The 18,401-nt window shown below is 39.4% G+C and overlaps 3 protein-coding genes and 3 non-coding genes across 6 annotated transcripts; 3 read left to right on the top strand and 3 right to left on the bottom strand.

Moving 5' to 3' along the window:
* The first annotated feature begins 3,326 nt into the window (after window positions 1-3,326).
* Window positions 3,327-6,615, top strand: fkbpl (FKBP prolyl isomerase like). The gene is made up of 4 exons (XM_085782054.1): window positions 3,327-3,481; window positions 4,301-4,468; window positions 4,559-4,857; window positions 5,765-6,615. The coding sequence occupies exons 2-4, from the start codon at window positions 4,303-4,305 to the stop codon at window positions 6,434-6,436; spliced, it is 1,137 nt and encodes a 378-aa protein (XP_085638180.1). The 5' UTR covers window positions 3,327-3,481; window positions 4,301-4,302; the 3' UTR covers window positions 6,437-6,615.
* A 669-nt stretch (window positions 6,616-7,284) lies between these two features.
* Window positions 7,285-7,357, bottom strand: trnaf-gaa (transfer RNA phenylalanine (anticodon GAA)). The gene has a single exon. It is a non-coding gene; the product is annotated as a tRNA-Phe (tRNA).
* Window positions 7,358-9,710: 2,353 nt separating this feature from the next.
* On the bottom strand, window positions 9,711-11,744 carry ebp (EBP cholestenol delta-isomerase). Its single transcript, XM_085782087.1, has 5 exons — window positions 11,597-11,744; window positions 11,124-11,436; window positions 10,993-11,029; window positions 10,764-10,894; window positions 9,711-10,246 (listed from the first exon to the last, which is right to left on the bottom strand). The coding sequence occupies exons 2-5, from the start codon at window positions 11,431-11,433 to the stop codon at window positions 10,026-10,028; spliced, it is 699 nt and encodes a 232-aa protein (XP_085638213.1). The 5' UTR covers window positions 11,434-11,436; window positions 11,597-11,744; the 3' UTR covers window positions 9,711-10,025.
* A 533-nt stretch (window positions 11,745-12,277) lies between these two features.
* Window positions 12,278-12,349, bottom strand: trnah-gug (transfer RNA histidin (anticodon GUG)). Its single transcript has one exon. It is a non-coding gene; the product is annotated as a tRNA-His (tRNA).
* An 899-nt stretch (window positions 12,350-13,248) lies between these two features.
* Window positions 13,249-13,320, top strand: trnae-uuc (transfer RNA glutamic acid (anticodon UUC)). The gene has a single exon. It is a non-coding gene; the product is annotated as a tRNA-Glu (tRNA).
* Window positions 13,321-13,558: 238 nt separating this feature from the next.
* vma22 (vacuolar ATPase assembly factor VMA22) lies at window positions 13,559-18,347 on the top strand. Its single transcript, XM_085782055.1, has 5 exons — window positions 13,559-13,802; window positions 14,990-15,093; window positions 15,193-15,299; window positions 15,383-15,574; window positions 17,796-18,347. The coding sequence occupies exons 1-5, from the start codon at window positions 13,683-13,685 to the stop codon at window positions 17,936-17,938; spliced, it is 666 nt and encodes a 221-aa protein (XP_085638181.1). The 5' UTR covers window positions 13,559-13,682; the 3' UTR covers window positions 17,939-18,347.
* Window positions 18,348-18,401: the final 54 nt, after the last annotated feature.

Below are 18,401 nucleotides of genomic sequence, written 5' to 3' on the forward strand. Positions count from 1 at the left end.
TCTTTTCTTTTTTTTGGGCTGCTGTTGTAGCACTTTGAGATTTTTTGGTGAATATAAAGTGCGTTACAAATAAAATTTATTATTATTACCTGTCAAACAGAAAATGGATGTTGCTGAGTCACTAACTTTTTTGTTCTTTGGTGTGGATCAGTTTTTGGACCAGTTCTGCTCTCACTACATTTACTGGAGTTCAACCATGCTGTTATTTCAATGTTACACAGAGGACACACATTTAAATCTTTCTGTTAAGTCTTCTGAGTTTAACAAGGTGGCCTCACTTGAAAGTTGGTTGGCTAGTGTGAGAACATCTCAAATCACCACAATCACTTCTTTACTGTCTGCTAGATGAGGCATGGTTAACCAGGTTGTGGTCGAAGGATGTTTCAGTCTTTACTGCACTGGCTCCTTGGCATATTGGAACAGACTTCTAGTTCAGTCTGCTGACACGTCTCAGCTTTTCTGTTTCAAATATTTTTATTGATTTTGAAAAACAGAGGTCAAATATAGGGCATACATAGTTCACTCCCCTTCAGTCGCTTTGGTGCTTTTCTCACAATACTATTAACATTTGCACAACAGTTATTGCATTTCTCAAAACAATTAGTACAAACTGCAAAACCTAGTGGATAACCTGCAAAAGTGCATCACTTGCTCAAAATGGATAGTCACTGTAAATGTTTTCAGATTACAGCTCTGGTTCACAGAATTAGTACACGTAGAAATGATACAGCACTAGCTGTGAACGTAGAAGAGCCCTTAGGATATAAACACTTGCTGAGTCAGGAGAGAAGAGTACTCAGCTGAAAATGATCAGTGATGTACTCTCTCACACAACATATTTATGTAATATTTTTGAGAATTGTGGGTTATATTATGGCGCCTAGAAAACAACAATGGTCACTCCAAACTAATATTCCCAGCAAGAGTTAGTGCTCTTTAATGTCAACAAACTTGTGAACATAACTTTCACAAAAGTCATAGTTTTGCAAGACTCCTCAGATTTCTGTAAGCAAACTGTCAGAAGTCACATGTTCTTTTAATTTACTTACTTCTCACTTACATAATAAATATAACATTTTGGAAGAAGTGTTTGCAACAAGAGTCATAATAGAAGTGCTGCAAAGCTGTGGTCAATATCACCCAGCCGGTGATATCAACTACACAGGACGTGGTATGGTACAATGTAGTCATCCTATCCAAGTTATGCCATATTGCTGGGAGGAGGGAGACCCCTACTGGAAAATGAGTCAGGCATCTGGTCTTCATGACCTTTAATTGGAAATGTAGCAACTTTATGTCATAATGTTGCGTCCATAAAACAAATTCTATAGGCTTGTGTTTAAATCCAGGCTTGAAATTACAAAGTAGTTTAACTTAGTCACTTCACCATGATATAATCACTGTCTCCTTATCGAGCAAAATCTTTTAGTCTTTCTCCTGGATGAGTTTAAGAGTTGTTTGTTTTTCTGAACCATTTATGCTTCAGAGTTACTATCCTCATGCATCTTCATATTTCAGGTTGCTATTATAGGACTTTACCCAAAAGGTCACAAATACAACAAAAGTGAACGAATGTGTCTTTTACACGCCAAAAGATCCATTGCAATGTTTTGGAAAAGGATCAGTGGGCCAAGTGTTACATATTGGGTGAAGCAAATGCTCACAACCTTTCCTTTGGAGAGAGTGATGTACATACGAAAAGGAAGGCAGGATATGTTTGAAAAGATATGGGAACTGTTTAATGTGTTTGTTAATGGTATTGATCCAGCAAATGACAATGAAGAGGAACAAGTAGTCAAAGTAAACCTTATAACAGAAATAATGAGTTCAAATACCCGTAATTATATTAAGTAGATAGATCAACTTTATTGATCCCAAGCTGGGAAATTACAGTGTGCACAAATGCACAAAATGTTTTATGGCTGAGAAGTGGATGTTTGTGTATGTGTATTGTTTGTTTGTAACTTGGTGTAGTTTTGTTTACAACACTTGTATTATAGCAGGTGCCTTTGTTAATGAGGCACAGGTCTACATATTCACCTACAACATGAATCTTTCAATGAACTCCTGGAGACATGTGAAACTTTCCATTAGGTTCACATCAGGGTACCTATAACTAAAACTGCATGGCTCCCCTTATCCAGCGGTGCAATCTCAGCAAGTTTATTACCTGGTCTCATCCTCATCAAGGGTTAAACAGGCCCCAGTATACGACATTCTTCCTCTCTGTTTCTCTGTGTCACCCACACACACACAGACACGTACACACAGAGGTTGTGGTATTCCTCTGTTGGACCTAATGGCTTCTAGTGTTCAAAAGATAGAGCCTTAACTCATACTGACAGGACAGATTAACACACAGGACTTAAACATGAGTGGTGCAAGTCAAAGGTCAATACACAGACAGAGATGTAAACTGCTCGTGTGTGTGTGTGAGTCAAAGCTCTTCTGAGTTCTATACATCCTATGCTGTCTGCTAAAAGATAAAATACTGTGTAGTTTATAATGAATTTCATTGAACTACAGCTTTAAGTATAACATTGACCAGGCGCCAATTACTGTAAAACAACCTAAGCTTTATTGTGTTTTTCTCTGTTATCATATTATTACATATTCCATCTACACCACCTCAGCATTCATACAGACTCTTTCCTGTCTCTCTATGACTATCCTATCAATTAAAGGCATGAAGCCCCCAAAATACTGTTTATATGTAGGGAAAAATAGACATTTGTAGGCTGTGTCGTCATGTTGAAGATTTATCCACAGATTTTCGAGTGATGCTACAGTTAGTGGACGATGAGGGCGAACTGAAAAGCTTCAGATTATTTAGACGTCAATCTGTTTCATTTTAACTTTGTAATCTGACTTATTTCTTGGAATCTATTCTTCCCACCATGGCCGTGTCTGTGTCACTGGCTGCTGTTGGCAAAGGATTTGTTTGCCCAAACCTTTTCAATGTTTTTTTTCTTCTGTTTTTGAAGTTTATGCAATTGCAATAAAAAGCACTCTTTTGGTCACAGGTGTGAAAATCTGCATGCAGCTATTCCTTAGATTGGTGACATTGTCTAAAGCTAATAAGATCCTCTTGCATGGTCTCTTAGTAATCAACATTACAGTCAGGCAGTAATTACAAAGCATCCTGTATTTTATTAGCCTACTTGTGTATAAAGTAGATATTTGTAGAGAAGAGAGAACAGACAATAAATTCAGATGCAAACGGTAGGCTACTTCTGCTTGACAATAAATGAAGCAAATGATGATACAGCCATAATTCAATGATGCGCGTTTAAACTCCGGAACAGTCGGTGTCGCTCTTGCACCGCTGAACTGACGTAAAACCAGAACGAAGCAGAAGAATAAGAGATTGAATGAGGGAAAGAGAAAGAGAAGAAGAAAGTACCCACTGGCTGTTCAGTTCGCTGAACGATTGACAGTAACTATTTCCTCATTGATGGGATGAATAATACTTCACATTGAGGTAAGCGAGATGCCTTTTAGTTACACCTAGCAGTTAGTCAGGTATTAACTGATGCGTGAAGCTCAGGAGCTTTGGCTCGGCTCGATAGCTGATGATGCTGTAACTGCACCGCTACTTTGTTTTGTGGACAAATGGTGATCGATTAGTCTGATCTGTTTTGCTGCATTGATCGATAACTTTCCCTGTCATGGCGAAACAGTCGTAAAATAACTACTGGTGTGTGATGTTTACCTGAAAACTGTCAAACAGGTCGGTACTTGATTGTAACTAGTGCTACAACTACCCGTCAATCATTCGATGGTCGATTACTCTAGTCTAGTCTGGCGTTTTCCTGATTCATCGATTCATGGTGCGCACAGAATATGAGATGCATGTTTTTGTTTGTTTGTTTTGTTTTTTCGAGTGACGTACAGTGTTGGAGAATCACCGACTCAACTGTGTGATCATTACTGAGGATGTAGTTTGAGGTGCTGCTGAATAGTATTGTATTTTTTCATTTATTTAGATTGAAAGGACTTCCTAATTCCCCAGTGTCAACAAACTGAACATAGTAATTCTTTCTGACCAAGGTAGGATTAGATTCGTTTTTAACAAAGTAAATCTATTAAACTGTAAATAAAAACTGGACAAATGTTGAAGAAAAGGAAATGTTCCTTTAACAGGAAGTACCATAATAAAAAGTAAAAAGTAATAGTCCCAAGCACACATCAGGCAACACAAACTTGTTTGCAGCTCCGTTGCTAGTCTAAAATACCAACTCTAATGTGCATTGAATTGGTGATTGTGATGGTTAATGTTTTGATATTTTTGCCAACCCAGTGATGGATCCATTTCCCCCTATGGACACGCTGCAATGTCACAGTGATAATGACAGTGTTGACGTCACCTCCTGGGTGTCAGTGTGTCCCAGAGGCCTCTGGAGAGTCCAGAAGAAGAAAACACTAGAGGAAAGTCAACAATCTGGGTCTGAAGCTGGATATGTTACATGTACGTTGCTCTTAAATGATCAATCTTCAGTGTATATGTTTAGAATAAAAATGTGTAATTTATCTTACATGATGTCTCTGTCTATTCCAGCACGTTCAGCTGGTTCCTGTCCACGGCTGGGCTCACTGTGTCAAGTCCGAGTGCGGCTTAAAGCTAACATGGAAGACACCGATAGTTCAGCTTCTGATGAGGGAAATGAGAAGCAGCTGATCCAACCCGACCAGGCAGTCGGCGATGTCACAGAAGCAATGATAACAGCCTTCCCAAGGTGTCAGGACTCCGTGCTGCAGGTCCCACTGGGTGACTGGACCACACTGAGGCTGGGGGAGGGCCAGTGTGACATCACAGAGGCTTGTTTGGAGGGGATGAGAGCAGGAGAGAAATGTGAGGTAAGAGCGAAGAGAGTGTGCAGAATTTATCCTTGAATAGATTTTTTTTTTTTTTAACTTTATTGCCCATCCTTGCTTTTCTCTCCCTCTTTATCAACCTGTGGTAACATAGTCATAGTCCTTTTCATGACATGGCCACACTAGATGATGCTAAGTAGCAGAAACGCACGCACATCCATAAACAACACTGTGTGCAGGTGCAGAGCTAAAAAAAAAATAAGACTGAAAAAAATGAAGAAAAGCTTGCACACTGTAAGGGCTCCTATAAGTATAATTTAATAGTGACAACATTTCGAGCTATTGTGATCATGTGACCACTCACTCTTTAAAGATGGCGTCTCCCATTATTGTGTATGACCTGAGGAAGAGCAATAGCTCAAAACGTTGTCACTATTATTAAATTATACTTATAGGAGCCCTTGCAGTGTGCAACTTTTTCTTCATTTTTGTTCACACTAGGTGATGCTGCCAGGTCACCTCAATACACAAAAAAGTAAAAATGCAGTGCAAATATTTTGCATAGGTGTGGCACAACAGATATTTTCAGTAATATGAGAATGTATATGTTGATTTATCAGCTTTTCCCACTTTTACTTTGTTTTAATATCAAGTGGCACTCAAAACTAATCATTCTCTGTAGCAGAAATAGTTCTCTGTTCACTGTGAAATTTGTTATGAGATGCCTAAAAAGAAGACTTAGTACGGACAGCATTAAAAAGAAGACTGCTCTCAGAATACAAGATAAGAATTTACACATGCTGATAATGTAATAATTTGGCCCTGGTCCCTGACATCTGGGTAAAAGTAATCTCACCTTCTTTCTGGTTTTGCTTTCCTTTGTGATTGCCCTTCATAGTAATTTTTTCTACGTATACAGGATGTCTAATTATTGTATTTTCCTCCTCAGATACTACTTTCCTCAGCTGGACATGGATCCAATGTCTCTGTTCCACAACCTGCAGAGGAACACCTACCTTTATGTGCCACCGTTGAACTCCAAGCTTTCACACCGGGCAGGGAATCCTGGGAGATGTCCCCTGTTGAAAAATGGGGGTGGGTGAAATCACACAAGGAGAGGGGTGGAATGAGATTCAGGAGTGGGGATTTGTGGGGAGCTGCAGACAGCTACAGCCGAGCCCTCAAACTCCTCATCACTCTCTATGGCCATGTCAGAGAGCTGGAGAAAAAAGGACAAGAGCAAGAAGCAGAGGAACAGAGAGACACAAGCAATGGTGATGAAACAAAGCACCCTCCTTCAGCTAATGAATTCAAAACCATCAAAGCAGAGCTCCACTCAAACCTATCTTTGTGTCAGCTAAAACTTAACCAACCAGAGCGGGCTAGGGCCAGTGCAGCTAAAGCAACAGAGCTGGAACCAGGTGGGGCTAAAGCCTGGTACCGGCTGGGCCAGGCCTGCCAGAAGGTGAATGAGCTGGAGGAGGCCAAGCAAGCTTTTAGAAAACTCCTGGAGCTACAACCAGAATCACCTGCTGCTTTAAAAGCACTGAAGGACATAGCAAGTAAGGAGAAAGAGACAAACGTGCAGTTGGGACTGAGACTCAGCAAAATGTTCAGCTGAGGATTAAAGATGATCAGATTGTCGTCAGATATTATCAGCAGGACAATGTGGGCGTTTGTCATGATTCACTATGTATCTCTTTCCTCAGCTTAAATGTAGAGGCCTGTTTTTGCTGATTGTGTGTGAAATGGCCGAATGTTCAAACTGCTTCAAAGTAAAAACAATGTGTCAACAATTTATTTTTGCTGCAATTAATGCTCATCAGAGTGCAGTGTCCATGAGATCATGGTGGTATTCAGTTGTGATATGTATTTAGCATATCTCCTCACATACAGTACTAAGTACAGGTTTGAGGCACCTGTACTTTGAAGATTGTCTTTTCATGCCACTTATTCTTCTCCATTAATTTCCTGAAGGAAAGAGCTACATGTCAAAATATTCTACAGCAACTACTAGCTAGCTATTTCACAAATTCAGATTGTAGTAACAAAGCATTAGCTGATTTATGATAGTAAGTAGGCCCTACATTATCAAAAACAACAACATTTTAAACAAACAAATGTTATGTGGGTCCAGCTGCTCAAATGGGAGTAATTGCTGCTATTTCCATGTAATTAATTCCAGACAGCAGATGCTGCTGCAGCCATTTTCCTGAAATACTGAGTAGGCGACTTCCATGCAATGCTTTAAATGCATTTTGCTCATGATGCTTACTTATTATTGTTAATGTCACAAGGATATGAGAATTTCCTCTTCGTGAATGCATGAAATGGGGCCTGAAAAAATACAAATGTTGTCATGTTAAATGTTGCCCACACGGTGGCGTGCTTGATCTATCTACTCCATAAAGGGTGGTCTGCGGCTCTGTATTCTCCTGCTCGGGTACGCTCTGCAGTGGCGAATCAAAATGCCGAAACCCGGGATCGAACCAGGGACCTTTAGATCTTCAGTCTAACGCTCTCCCAACTGAGCTATTTCGGCGGATGCTATCGACATGATATCGGTATTTTAAAAAACGTAACCATGAAACGTATTGGGATTTTGTCCCGATGACGACGCTGAAGTTAGCCTCCGATTCGGAAAATTAAGAGGAAATTAACGTAACGTGCAGTGCGACTGTTTGTAGCCTTGTCTGTTTTTTGTGACACTTCTTGATGTAAAAACATTTTAGACATTTATGGTAGCCTAAGACATTAACTTTGCCTGACCCCCGGCCCCGCTATTGTGTTTGTGAAACGCTTATTTTATTTGTGAAAATAGGCTACTAAAGGGGAGATTTCACCGTTTTTGTTTGATACCTCATTAGACCAGGTGCAGATCAAAAAACAAACCACTGTACCCAGACTTCTCAGATCTGGACTAGATTAATCTACAGGCCCCGAAGATTCATTCAGACAAATTTTCTGATCTGTGAAACCTTTATTCTATTTGTGAAAATGCAATAAAGGCACATTTCACTGTTTTCTCAGCGTATAGACGACATTTGACCAGGTCCTGATCAAAAACCACTTTGCCTAGACTTCTCAAATCTGGATTAGATTATCCCACAGAGGCTAAACATTCAACACAGTTTCTGATCTGTGAAACCTTTATTCTAATTGTGAAAATGCTATAAAGGCAAATTTCACTGTTTTCTCAGCATATAAACCACATTAGACCTGGTCCTGATCAAAAACCACTTTGCCTAGACTTCTCAAATCTGGATTAGACTATCCCAAAGAGACTAAACATTCATTATAACACAGTTCCTGATCTGTGAAACCTTTATTCTATTTGTGAAAATGCTATAAAGGCAGATTTCACCGTTTTCTCATAGACCACATTAGACCTGGTCCAGGTCAAAAACTACTGTACCTCTCAAATCTGGCCTTGATTATCCTAAAGAGGCTAAGAATTAATTATAACACAGTTTCTGATCTGTGAAACCTTTATTCTATTTTTGATGCTATATAAAATGCTATAAAGGTAGATTTAAACCGTTTTCTCAGCATAGACTATGATAGTCCTGATCAAAAACCACTATGCCTAGACTTCACAAATGGAATCAAGGTTTGAATCTTCTGGGCCTGTAGATTAATCTAGTCCATTTGAGAAGTCTGGGTACAGTGGTTTTGGTCTATTGAGGTCTGTATCAAACAAACGGTGAAATCTCCCCTTAAGCATTTTCACAAATAAAATAAACGTTTCACAAACACAATAGCGGGTGTCAGGCAAAGTTAATGTCTTACCAAAAATGTCTAAACTGTTTTTACATCAAGAAGTGTCACAAATAACTGACGATCAGTGTACAAACAGTCGCACTGCACGTTACGTTAATTTCCTCTTAACTTTCCCCTTAAGTGCCGAATCGGAGGCATCTCGGCATGGATGTAGATCGGAGGCTGGCGAATCTGAGGCTAACTTCAACGTCGTGTCCCGATGACGTATCTAAAGTTACGTTTTTGAATACAGTTAAGCTAGCGTTTATTTCTGTTCACTGGTAGCTACTGGATGCATTTTCCTTACACGTTAAAATACCTCATGTTCTGTCTTTACACCAACAGTAGAGTAGAGTAGCCTAACGATATGGTAGAAGCCCGCCGATATAGCACGAGGCCTATCGGTGCCAGTCGAGTTCACTTGAGGGCTGAGACACATGCTGATCTCGTCCAATCGGTTCATTATTTCCATCTTTCCTGACAAACAATCACGGCAGCCCATAGGAGGCAAATGACTTCACTTTCTCCATGTGTATCGATAGGGTTTGTCAATTCAGATGTCGACAGTGTGAGTTGTGGATTTTTTTTTCTAAAGACATCTAGTCCAGTCTCTGTAATGTAGCCTAATGTAATATAATGCAATGTTTTAATGTTTTTTGTGAAACGTGCTATTAAAGTAGCTAAGTCAGACTATACTACTACTAAAGACAGACTTAAAGCCAGAAAATCTGCAGGTAACCCATGATAGATCAAGGGGAATATCCCAAATCCACATTGAAGTAGCCCAAGCCCGATAATCGAACCCAGATCCTTCAAGTTACATGTAAAAGCTGCAGAGTAGTGAGCATGGACAGAGGATTTTGTATAGGTCATGGTTTTAAGGCATATGATGAACTGGATATCAGTCTGATCCATTACCTACATGTAAAAGCCCAACCAGAGAATCAAAAATGAACAGTAAATATCATCTCCTTGTGTAACACATGGATCTTAAATTACATTGCTCCTATCAAAATAGAGAAACTAAATTGTTTTTTGATTTCTCTGTAAACACACGGCTGATTTCCCACTAAACAGAGTTGTGACAGTCTTATGTTGATATTTAGTTGTGTGTAAAAAAGGACATTGAGATGGTATTGAGGAACAAAGATCATTTATTTTGGTCTTCTCCATAAGGCTTCACCAATCAAAAATAAAATTCAAAGCTTTATTATCAAATTCACAAAGAAGAAATTGCACTTTAAAACGAGCCCCTTGTTGTCGGTATCCAAATTTAAAATTCAGTTTAATAGGTCTGACTTAACAACCTGAGATGAGGCATGTCCAACTCAAATGAAGTAAACATTTCTTTTGCCCCTTCTGTTTTTCATAAAAACAAAACGCATGTTTTCCCCAGTCCTCTTTTCCTTTGTAGTGCCACAGTCCACCAGTTAGTTTTTGCCTGTTGCCCCTCACTTCTTCTTCGACTTGTGTGACTTTGTGTTATCAGTGTGTGTCTGGGCTGCTGACATCTGTCTCCATGCATCGACAATGAGTGCCAAAGGTATGACGATCCACAACGCATTCATGAACACAAAGTAGAACCAGAAGTAAATTGGATGTCCCAACTCGCTGTGAGCATAGCCATCTCTGTGCTCTGTGAAGAAGTAAAGTACCGCTCCGTACAGCTGACCTGGAATCAGATAATACAGATATTATAGACATTCATTGGATGTAAGAATTAGGTCTGCTTTTCCCAAAAGATGATCAGTCTATTAGTGGCAATATACATTTTAGAGGTAATTATTGTTTGAAACCCATGCTAACTCAAGGCGCCAGACTGCCCCTAAATGGGGGCATTTTGCTCCTAAAATTTGAGACAGTGAACGTACAATTTCCATCTACTTGCACATGTGTAACCAGTACATTTGCCGTTTTACTTTTAACACTGGTGAAACATGGAAGTGGCAACTCAAAGAATCTGGTACCTGTCATTACAGGTGTCAGGCAAATGTGTGTGAGGATCATGAATGAAAAGGAATGTGCCCTTAAATTTTCTGGTTGCGCTCATAAAGTTTTAAGTTAGGGGCCACTGTGCTCCTAGTAAAAAAAAGTTAGTCTGGAGCCCTGTAATTAAAAAAGAACAACTTGGGCACTGATATTTAGCTTGTCTATTAGTCACCGGCATAGTTGTTGTTGCACCTTCTTACCTAATGAAATGATGAGCTGAAGGACAAATCTGTAAGGCTTGTTTGTCAAGAAGGCAAACACAGCCCAAAAGCTGAATGGTCCCCATAACCAAGCAGTCACAGTCTCCATGCAGACAGTGAAGTTATCAGCTCTGGATAGAAAAAATACATGCAAGATGCCATTACTTAAAGCATTGTTCCTTCTTTTTACACCAATGTTTCACATAATTCTGTGCAAAAATGAACTCACATTACATATCGACTGTCTCCTTTGGAGTACTCTTTCCCTGTGAGAGAAAAATTGTGTGTGAGCTAAAACTTCAACATACAATGTAATGCTTGCACGTAATTATATGACATGCTTTGTGTTTGTATACTCACACAGCTGTGACAGGAAGCTCTGGTCTCCTGGAATAATATCATAATATAGTGAGAACCAGCCCTCAATGACACCATGGATAAAACCACAGACAGCAAACCAGCACACAGCCAGGCGCCTCCATGCCCCCAGCCTGCCAGTGGCTCCTTTCCGGCCGGTGATCAGCCAGGTCACCAGCAGGAACACACCGGACACAGAAAATAGAAACACAAGGATCTCTCCCATTGATCGGTCATTGGCAACATAGGTGGGAATCAAAAGGTCCCTGGGCCAGTAGGGATGAAGAACTCCAGTTGCTGAAGAGGCATCCATGATCTGTACGTCAAAAACACAGACATAATAGGCATAAGACTGATTGATTTCAACAGTGTGATATAATAGATAACTATAGCTTCAGACTATTAAAAGTTAGATCACAAATGTAACAAATGTAAATGTGTAACTCAACAAAAAAAGCAATAATCTGTTTCCTTACCAGTGATGCAATCAAAAATAGGTAGTGCAGTGTAGTCTCTGTACTAAATAAAGAGTGTATTATGTGTGTGTTAATATCTCAGAGATGCAGTAGTCCACTTCTGTTTAAACTACATGCCATAGTAGTAGCCTACAGGTGAAGTCAAACGCGGAAATCACTTGAGTGAGGGGCGGCTGCCTGTGATTACAAAGACCAATCAGAAGACCGTATGCATAGACCTAGCGACACATGCGATCGACCGGCTCGTTCATTGGCTCTTCATCTCGGAACATTAACGTTGTCATCGGTAACCACCAATGAAAGAGCGCCTCTTAGTCCGAAAGGGCTGTCCGCCTTTTTCATGGCAAAAGCCAACAACACTGGGTAAAGGTTGACTTACTGCATGATATATGAAACGGGACTGTGTTTAAGACAATAAATTATAATATGATAAGATTTAGCAACATTTGTAGTGGTGGAAAGTGACTTCATTCATGCACGCATGTTCGGTACCTTGGTGTAATTTCGAGGTGCTTCTACCACTTCGGAAGGAGTTGAATGTTTTTATCCGTACTTATAAACTTTCAGGGACAAATACGTGAGTTTCCAAGATAGATAGATGGATATATCGACATAATTATAATAACTTTCGTATGTCGAGAAAAAAAAAGACCTCCCAAGCCGTGCCAGGGTATTTATCCCTGCCGTGACCCGGATTCGAACCGGGGTTGCTGCGGCCACAACGCAGAGTACTAACCACTATACGATCACGGCGAGCTACTGGGAGGGATGCTACAACTCGCAACAGAAGGCCTTATAAAGGAGGCAGAGCGCTGTGTTGTAATCTCGTTGATGTTTCTCGCTACATCTTCAGTGCTCAACGGCAAAAGAGTTAGTTGGTTGATACCTTACTTTTTTATATGATTGGCTAATGGTAACAGCTATATTATTGGATTAAATAATGGTCAAAAAGATTTTTGCACTTGTACAATGATGTTCACATGTTTTGTAGCTGTAAAACAATTTTGTCCAACTGTAAAAATGTTTGGTATCTGTGGGAGTATTTTTTGCATTTGCGAAAAAAAAAGAAGACACATTTCCCACCTTCAAGTGCGACCCTGAAGTTACAAGCTGCAACCATAGACTGTAAAAAGAACCTATGGCTGCAACACGAAGCAGTATCTTTGACTGAAGTTACGAGTTACGAAACTCAAGTTACAAGTACGAATTTTTGACTTGATCCCACAGTTTTGGTAGCCAGCCACCAAGATCTGAAATAACCTGGTTATACGCATAGACTGTAAAAGGGGTTGTAGCAACGTATAATATCACAAATCTGTACGGTTGTTGCTCCACAGTGATTCGTTTACTAAATTACGCAGTGTGCTTTGTCGTTGTCTTTATAAGTTTGTTGAAGTTGTCCCAACTGTGAAATTTAACTCGCTAAGTTAGCTTGCCACCAGCTAATATTAGCTACCATGGCTATTATATTAATGCTAGTGACTACCTAGCTAGGAGTACATTCAGTGTTGGTGCGTGCCATGGACTGTATATAACATGCGTGCGCTACTTTTACGATGGTACATTGTACTCATTCAGTATACATAAGAAACCATGCACTGCCCAACTATATAACAGTGAAAAAGTATGGTATTTCTTTCCACCAACACCAGTCCCATATGGTCTAGCGGTTAGGATTCCTGGTTTTCACCCAGGCGGCCCGGGTTCGACTCCCGGTATGGGAACTTCCCCTTTTGAATATATTTTCACGATCACGGCTTTGGAGAATGAAGCTAAAATGGCACAATCAAGATAAGTACACTGGGTGAGCAGTTGGACGTATTGACAGCCATACAACAGGCTTGCCATGAAAATACTTACCTCGAGATTAGCCTACCCTAAATAATCTATTTGAAAGATGTAATAGCCTACCGCGAGCACGACATCCAGTTACTGTACACGTGATGGAAATCATGTGACGTGTCACATGATACTTTACGGAAGTATGGGGTGCAGTTTATTCTAATCTTGGACGGCTGATTTATAGTGAAAACTGCGTTGGTAAAGGCTTTATGAGAAAGGATTTGAACAAGAAGAAAAAGCCGACATGGGTGTGTCAGAACTGGAGGAAAGCTCTCTGTCACTGGACGAAAAGCTGCTGCGTTTCATGGACCAGCTGGAGTTACTGGAGGAAAAACGAGCCACCCTCAACTCGCTCATAGAGCAGGTAGCATAGCGCGATCCACACTAGCACACTTTGACTGTAATTTCCATTAAAGAATTCACCCCCCACAAATTGCATCTGTAGGCTACAAAAGCACCCGTAGTCTTCTTGAAATAGAGCTGTAGCTGTAGATCGATCAATTTTTGATAATTGAATGCTGCGTTTCCACCTTTCATCCTGGATTGTAGCAAATTGGGGGTTTGTAGACAAAAGACACTGAGACAAACTTGATCATTTACTCTGTGCCTGTTTTATAGATAACATAAACTATTGGCCAAGATAATCATGAGACCAAATGGTAATGAAAAAAAGAAGAAGTTGTAGACAGCAGTATCCACATTTTTAGGCACAAAAAGTAAAATTCAGATGTCATTGAATTTTATACTCTGAGTGGTTTTTATTTTCATCATACAAAGGTCAGTATACAGAAAAAAACTGAATCATGTGGAATTTACATGAGGCCTCTACTCTATGCTACTGAATCATCAAATAGAATTTAGGCGCCTATAGCCTACTTAAATATTTGGTAATGTAATGTAATTTAAAGGGATAGTTCAACATTTTGGCAACGCGCATCAGCGGTTTTGTATGAATTTACCTCGAAAACGGCTCCGTTTCGTATCGTTCCGTCATTATCTCATAGCGTGGTGGTTGTGCAGGTCACAACTTGTCTACAAAAGCGCTGTGGAGTTTTGGGATTTTGAATTTGATGAGTTTAATGAGGGAAACCAAGAAATTCCGTTAGCCTCCATAGCGTAGCTCTGAGCAGCCAGCTGCTGCGCTCCGCCGTACTGAAAATAGCTTACACCTACAATTAAAGGTAATGAACCTACTGCTATGACTATAGCGATTATGGCAATGGGCCAATTTGCCAAAATGTTGAACTATCCCTTTAATTAATGTATGCGTAGCCTACTATAGCCTACTGAGTAAATCCATTAATCAGAGCCAGGTATGATACATTTTCTTTGTGGGTGAATGTCTTTTGCCAAGGCTCTCTGTTGTGAACCTCCAACTGTCAAATGTCCTACATTCAATCAGAATGGGCCCACTTCCTCAGCAGGTTACCCAACCTCCTTATACTTTACTGATTATTCAGGATTATTTCCTTCACAATGTATTGTTTTATGTTTGAAGGCTTGTATTTTGCCATGCATTATGTGTAATGTAAAGTTGCCGTTTTGTTTTAGGGATGGTTCACAATGTCCAAGGCACGATATTCTATGGGAAACAAACAGGTCTCTGCACTTCAGTATGCGAGTGAGATCGAGCCACTGGTCTGTGTTCATGCCAGGTGAGGAATTCACATGTGGAAATAAATGCTCCAAGATAAATGAATGTGCACTGTCAGTTTTGAAAATATTTTTTTATAACTGGGATTCCTGTGTTACAGAAAACTAGACAGCAATGAAGTGGAGTTCTGCACAGAGAGAGTTACACAGAGCCAAGAGCCTGGAAAAGATGTGAGCTCCGTAGAGGATATCGGACCTCAAGAGGAAGGTGAGATTGTGTGATGTTAAAAATCTATCTCTTTTGCATCTGTTGTTTTATTTTGAAATTCATTATGTTATTTAATTTCACAGGTGTCAGGAGAAGAAACAAATCTAAAAAGGACATCGTGGAAAAAGAAGGAAATGATAAAGCGAGCAGTGAGAAATCTCCTGAAGTAGCCAAAGTGAAACATAGAGAACAGAATCCACAGCAAGATCCACTGAAATGGTTCGGGATTCTGGTGCCGCAGTCTCTAAAACAAGCACAGACATCATTCAAGCAAGGTATCATGTAACATGTCCATATACAGTATGTGTAAAAAGTTATTAGAGTTTAAATTTAAAGTGGGACCATACAAAGGGCAGTAATTGAGAGCTCTGGATGCGGCTAAAGGTACTGTAGATTATCACTTTATATTAAAGAATGGATATAGTTTTCATTCACAAAGCAGCATTTATGCTGGAAAAATATGTAGGAAAAATTGATACAGTTTTCTTGAGGTTCTTACACTGGCTCAACATAATGCACATGAAGAGAAACACATGCAAATAGACACAATGCAAGCAAATGAAGAAAATATCTACACCAGCATGATTGTATATTGAATCTAGAAAAGAAAGGCAGCAAAGAAAAAAAAATAGGCAAATTATTTGCTCATTTGGAAAACACACAAGCAGCATAACAAAACTACAAATGCAAAAGACACAATCTAAAAAAGACTAATGATTTACTTCCATTTTAACTACGGTATATTTTTGGATCTATTTGCCATGCACCTAGTGTTTTGTTTATGTATACAAGACCCTAAATTCAAAAAATGACTAAGCAGTTTTAGTTTTTATTTTGAGGAACTGACAAGTTTAAGTTTAGTTTTTATTTGGTTTTAGTCCAAGTTTTAGTTTTTCAGTTATTTCAGTCACATTTCCGTGGCAACCTCTCAGCCTCAAGCCAGAGTCACAGCTGAGGTTGGTCAATTTATGAATTAGTGACTCCTTTGATATCTCTGCAGTTAATCAACTTCTGACCCCTTTCTCCCGTGCATCTGACGTCACTATGAAACACACAAATGCACATAAACAAGTTGACAGCTCCTCAATGTCAGAGCCCAGAGAAAGATTATGTCGAGGAAGTTTTTAGCTGTTTGCTGTTGGTGAATAATGAAATAGAGACTTCTGCCGGCCGACATGTTTTTATTTCCTTGCAAGGAAAGGTCAGTCCTCACCCGAGCGGTGATAGTAAAGAATGACAAAGACAATGGGGAGACCTAAACATTTATACCTGAGGAACGCCCCCTCAGGTATGTTCCACACCCCTTTGTCTGCTGCAGGGGTCGGCACCTGGGCCATCCTGCAGGGTATTGTGTTTAGGTGAGAAGTTAAGAGGTCTAGTCAACACAATTTAAAATACAAAAGGGTTTGAATATTGATGAGAAAGTGAGAGCTTGGGTATCTCAGGTACTTGAAATGCAAAGGAATTGAATTTACAATTACAATTAAAAGTCTGGTATCTTGGTGAGAAGGTGGGAGGTTGGGTATTTTACCAAGAGGTTGAAATTACAATTCCAAGGTCTAGACATTAAAATACACAAATGGGTAACAAACAAAAGGAGATCTGATACCTTGGGGGGAAAGCAGGATGTGGGGACATCTCAAGTGATTAAAACAAATTTACCATTACAATTATCATGAGTCTTTCTGAGTAGCTTTTTGTTGACTAAAAGGTCATGGGTTTAATTCCCTTGATCACATCCCCGGCAGCGGCCCCTGTGGCACTCTCAAAATATATGCAAAGACATTTTCTAGTTCTATCTGCAATGAAGTTTAATTTTAATAAGTTTTGCATTGTTCATTATAGTTATTATTTAATTTTCCTTATTTTTTATTTTATTTTCATTTCAGTTACCTAAATTATTTTTTCACTGCTAGTTTTAGTCTTAGTTTTAGTTGACCATAATAATCCTAAACAGCTTTGGTCTGTGTAACTTCAGGCGTATATGTTGTGTTTTCTGTGTCTGTTTGTGTTGTCAGTGTTTGCAGTTCATTTGGCTGTATTTTCTGTATTTGCAGCATGCTTTGTTATTCTGCCTGCAGCATGTTGTCACATTGGTAAAGATGTTTTCCTCATTTGATTGTTATTTGTTTATTTGCATGCATATTCTCCAGATACAGTTGTCATGAGCTCATGGCGCCACATTGGATTCTAGTGCACAGAGCTCCCATACTCCAAACAATAGATAGATTAAATGTATACATGTAGATTAATTATCTTAGATATGGTTGTACAGATATAGGATTAAGAGAAATCATATGTTTATGCTGGTTTCGACAGTCAATAAAGGCTGTGTATGTTGTGTACATTTATTTCTAAATGTTACATATTTGTGTTTGATAAACACCACTTTATCTGTGCTGATTTAAGTGTACACACATCATGCTGTGAGTGAATAACCTGTAAATCCTCCTCCTCATCCTTCATTTTCTCTCTTCCATTTCTGTCATATTACAGTTATAGAGCTGTCCGCTGAGATTGCAACCCTACAGATTGCAGTTTTGAACACCAGACAGGAGCTGAGCGACAGTATGAAAGACAAACACATTCTCCAGGAGAAGAAAACCTCAGCTTCTCAGTCGGAGACGGTAGCAGACTGAATAAAGGCAAAGACACAAAAGCTGGAGAGATGATCTGAGAAGAGCCTGGAGTCAGAGGATTACAATTCAGGGACCACTGAACTTTAACTACAAGATTTGAAAGTGAAGATCACAAAAGTAGCTGTTCCCTCTCGATGATTAGTTGGTATTAGATGCTGTTTTGACTGAGAAATGTGCTGCCCATTTGAGATGGATGAATGGTGAGCGCTGTCTTTGAGGATTTTTCAGGATCAGTTAAGTCTTTGCTGCCAACTTTAACACATTCATAAATATAGAACTATTTGAACTTTTTCAATAAACGATCACCTCCGCTTTCTGATGAAGCTGCAAAGAGTTTATGATTTGAAATTGGGGTCTTCATTAATTATGGATATTCATATTATTAATAATAAATTATTAATAAATCATTGACTGATGCTATATACATCAGTAATAAGCTAATTAGAATTGTAGGTTGGAGGGT

Source organism: Trachurus japonicus, chromosome 7, assembly GCF_045865225.1.
Source record: "Trachurus japonicus isolate A0001 chromosome 7, Traja_1.0".
Lineage (NCBI taxonomy): Eukaryota > Metazoa > Chordata > Actinopteri > Carangiformes > Carangidae > Trachurus > Trachurus japonicus.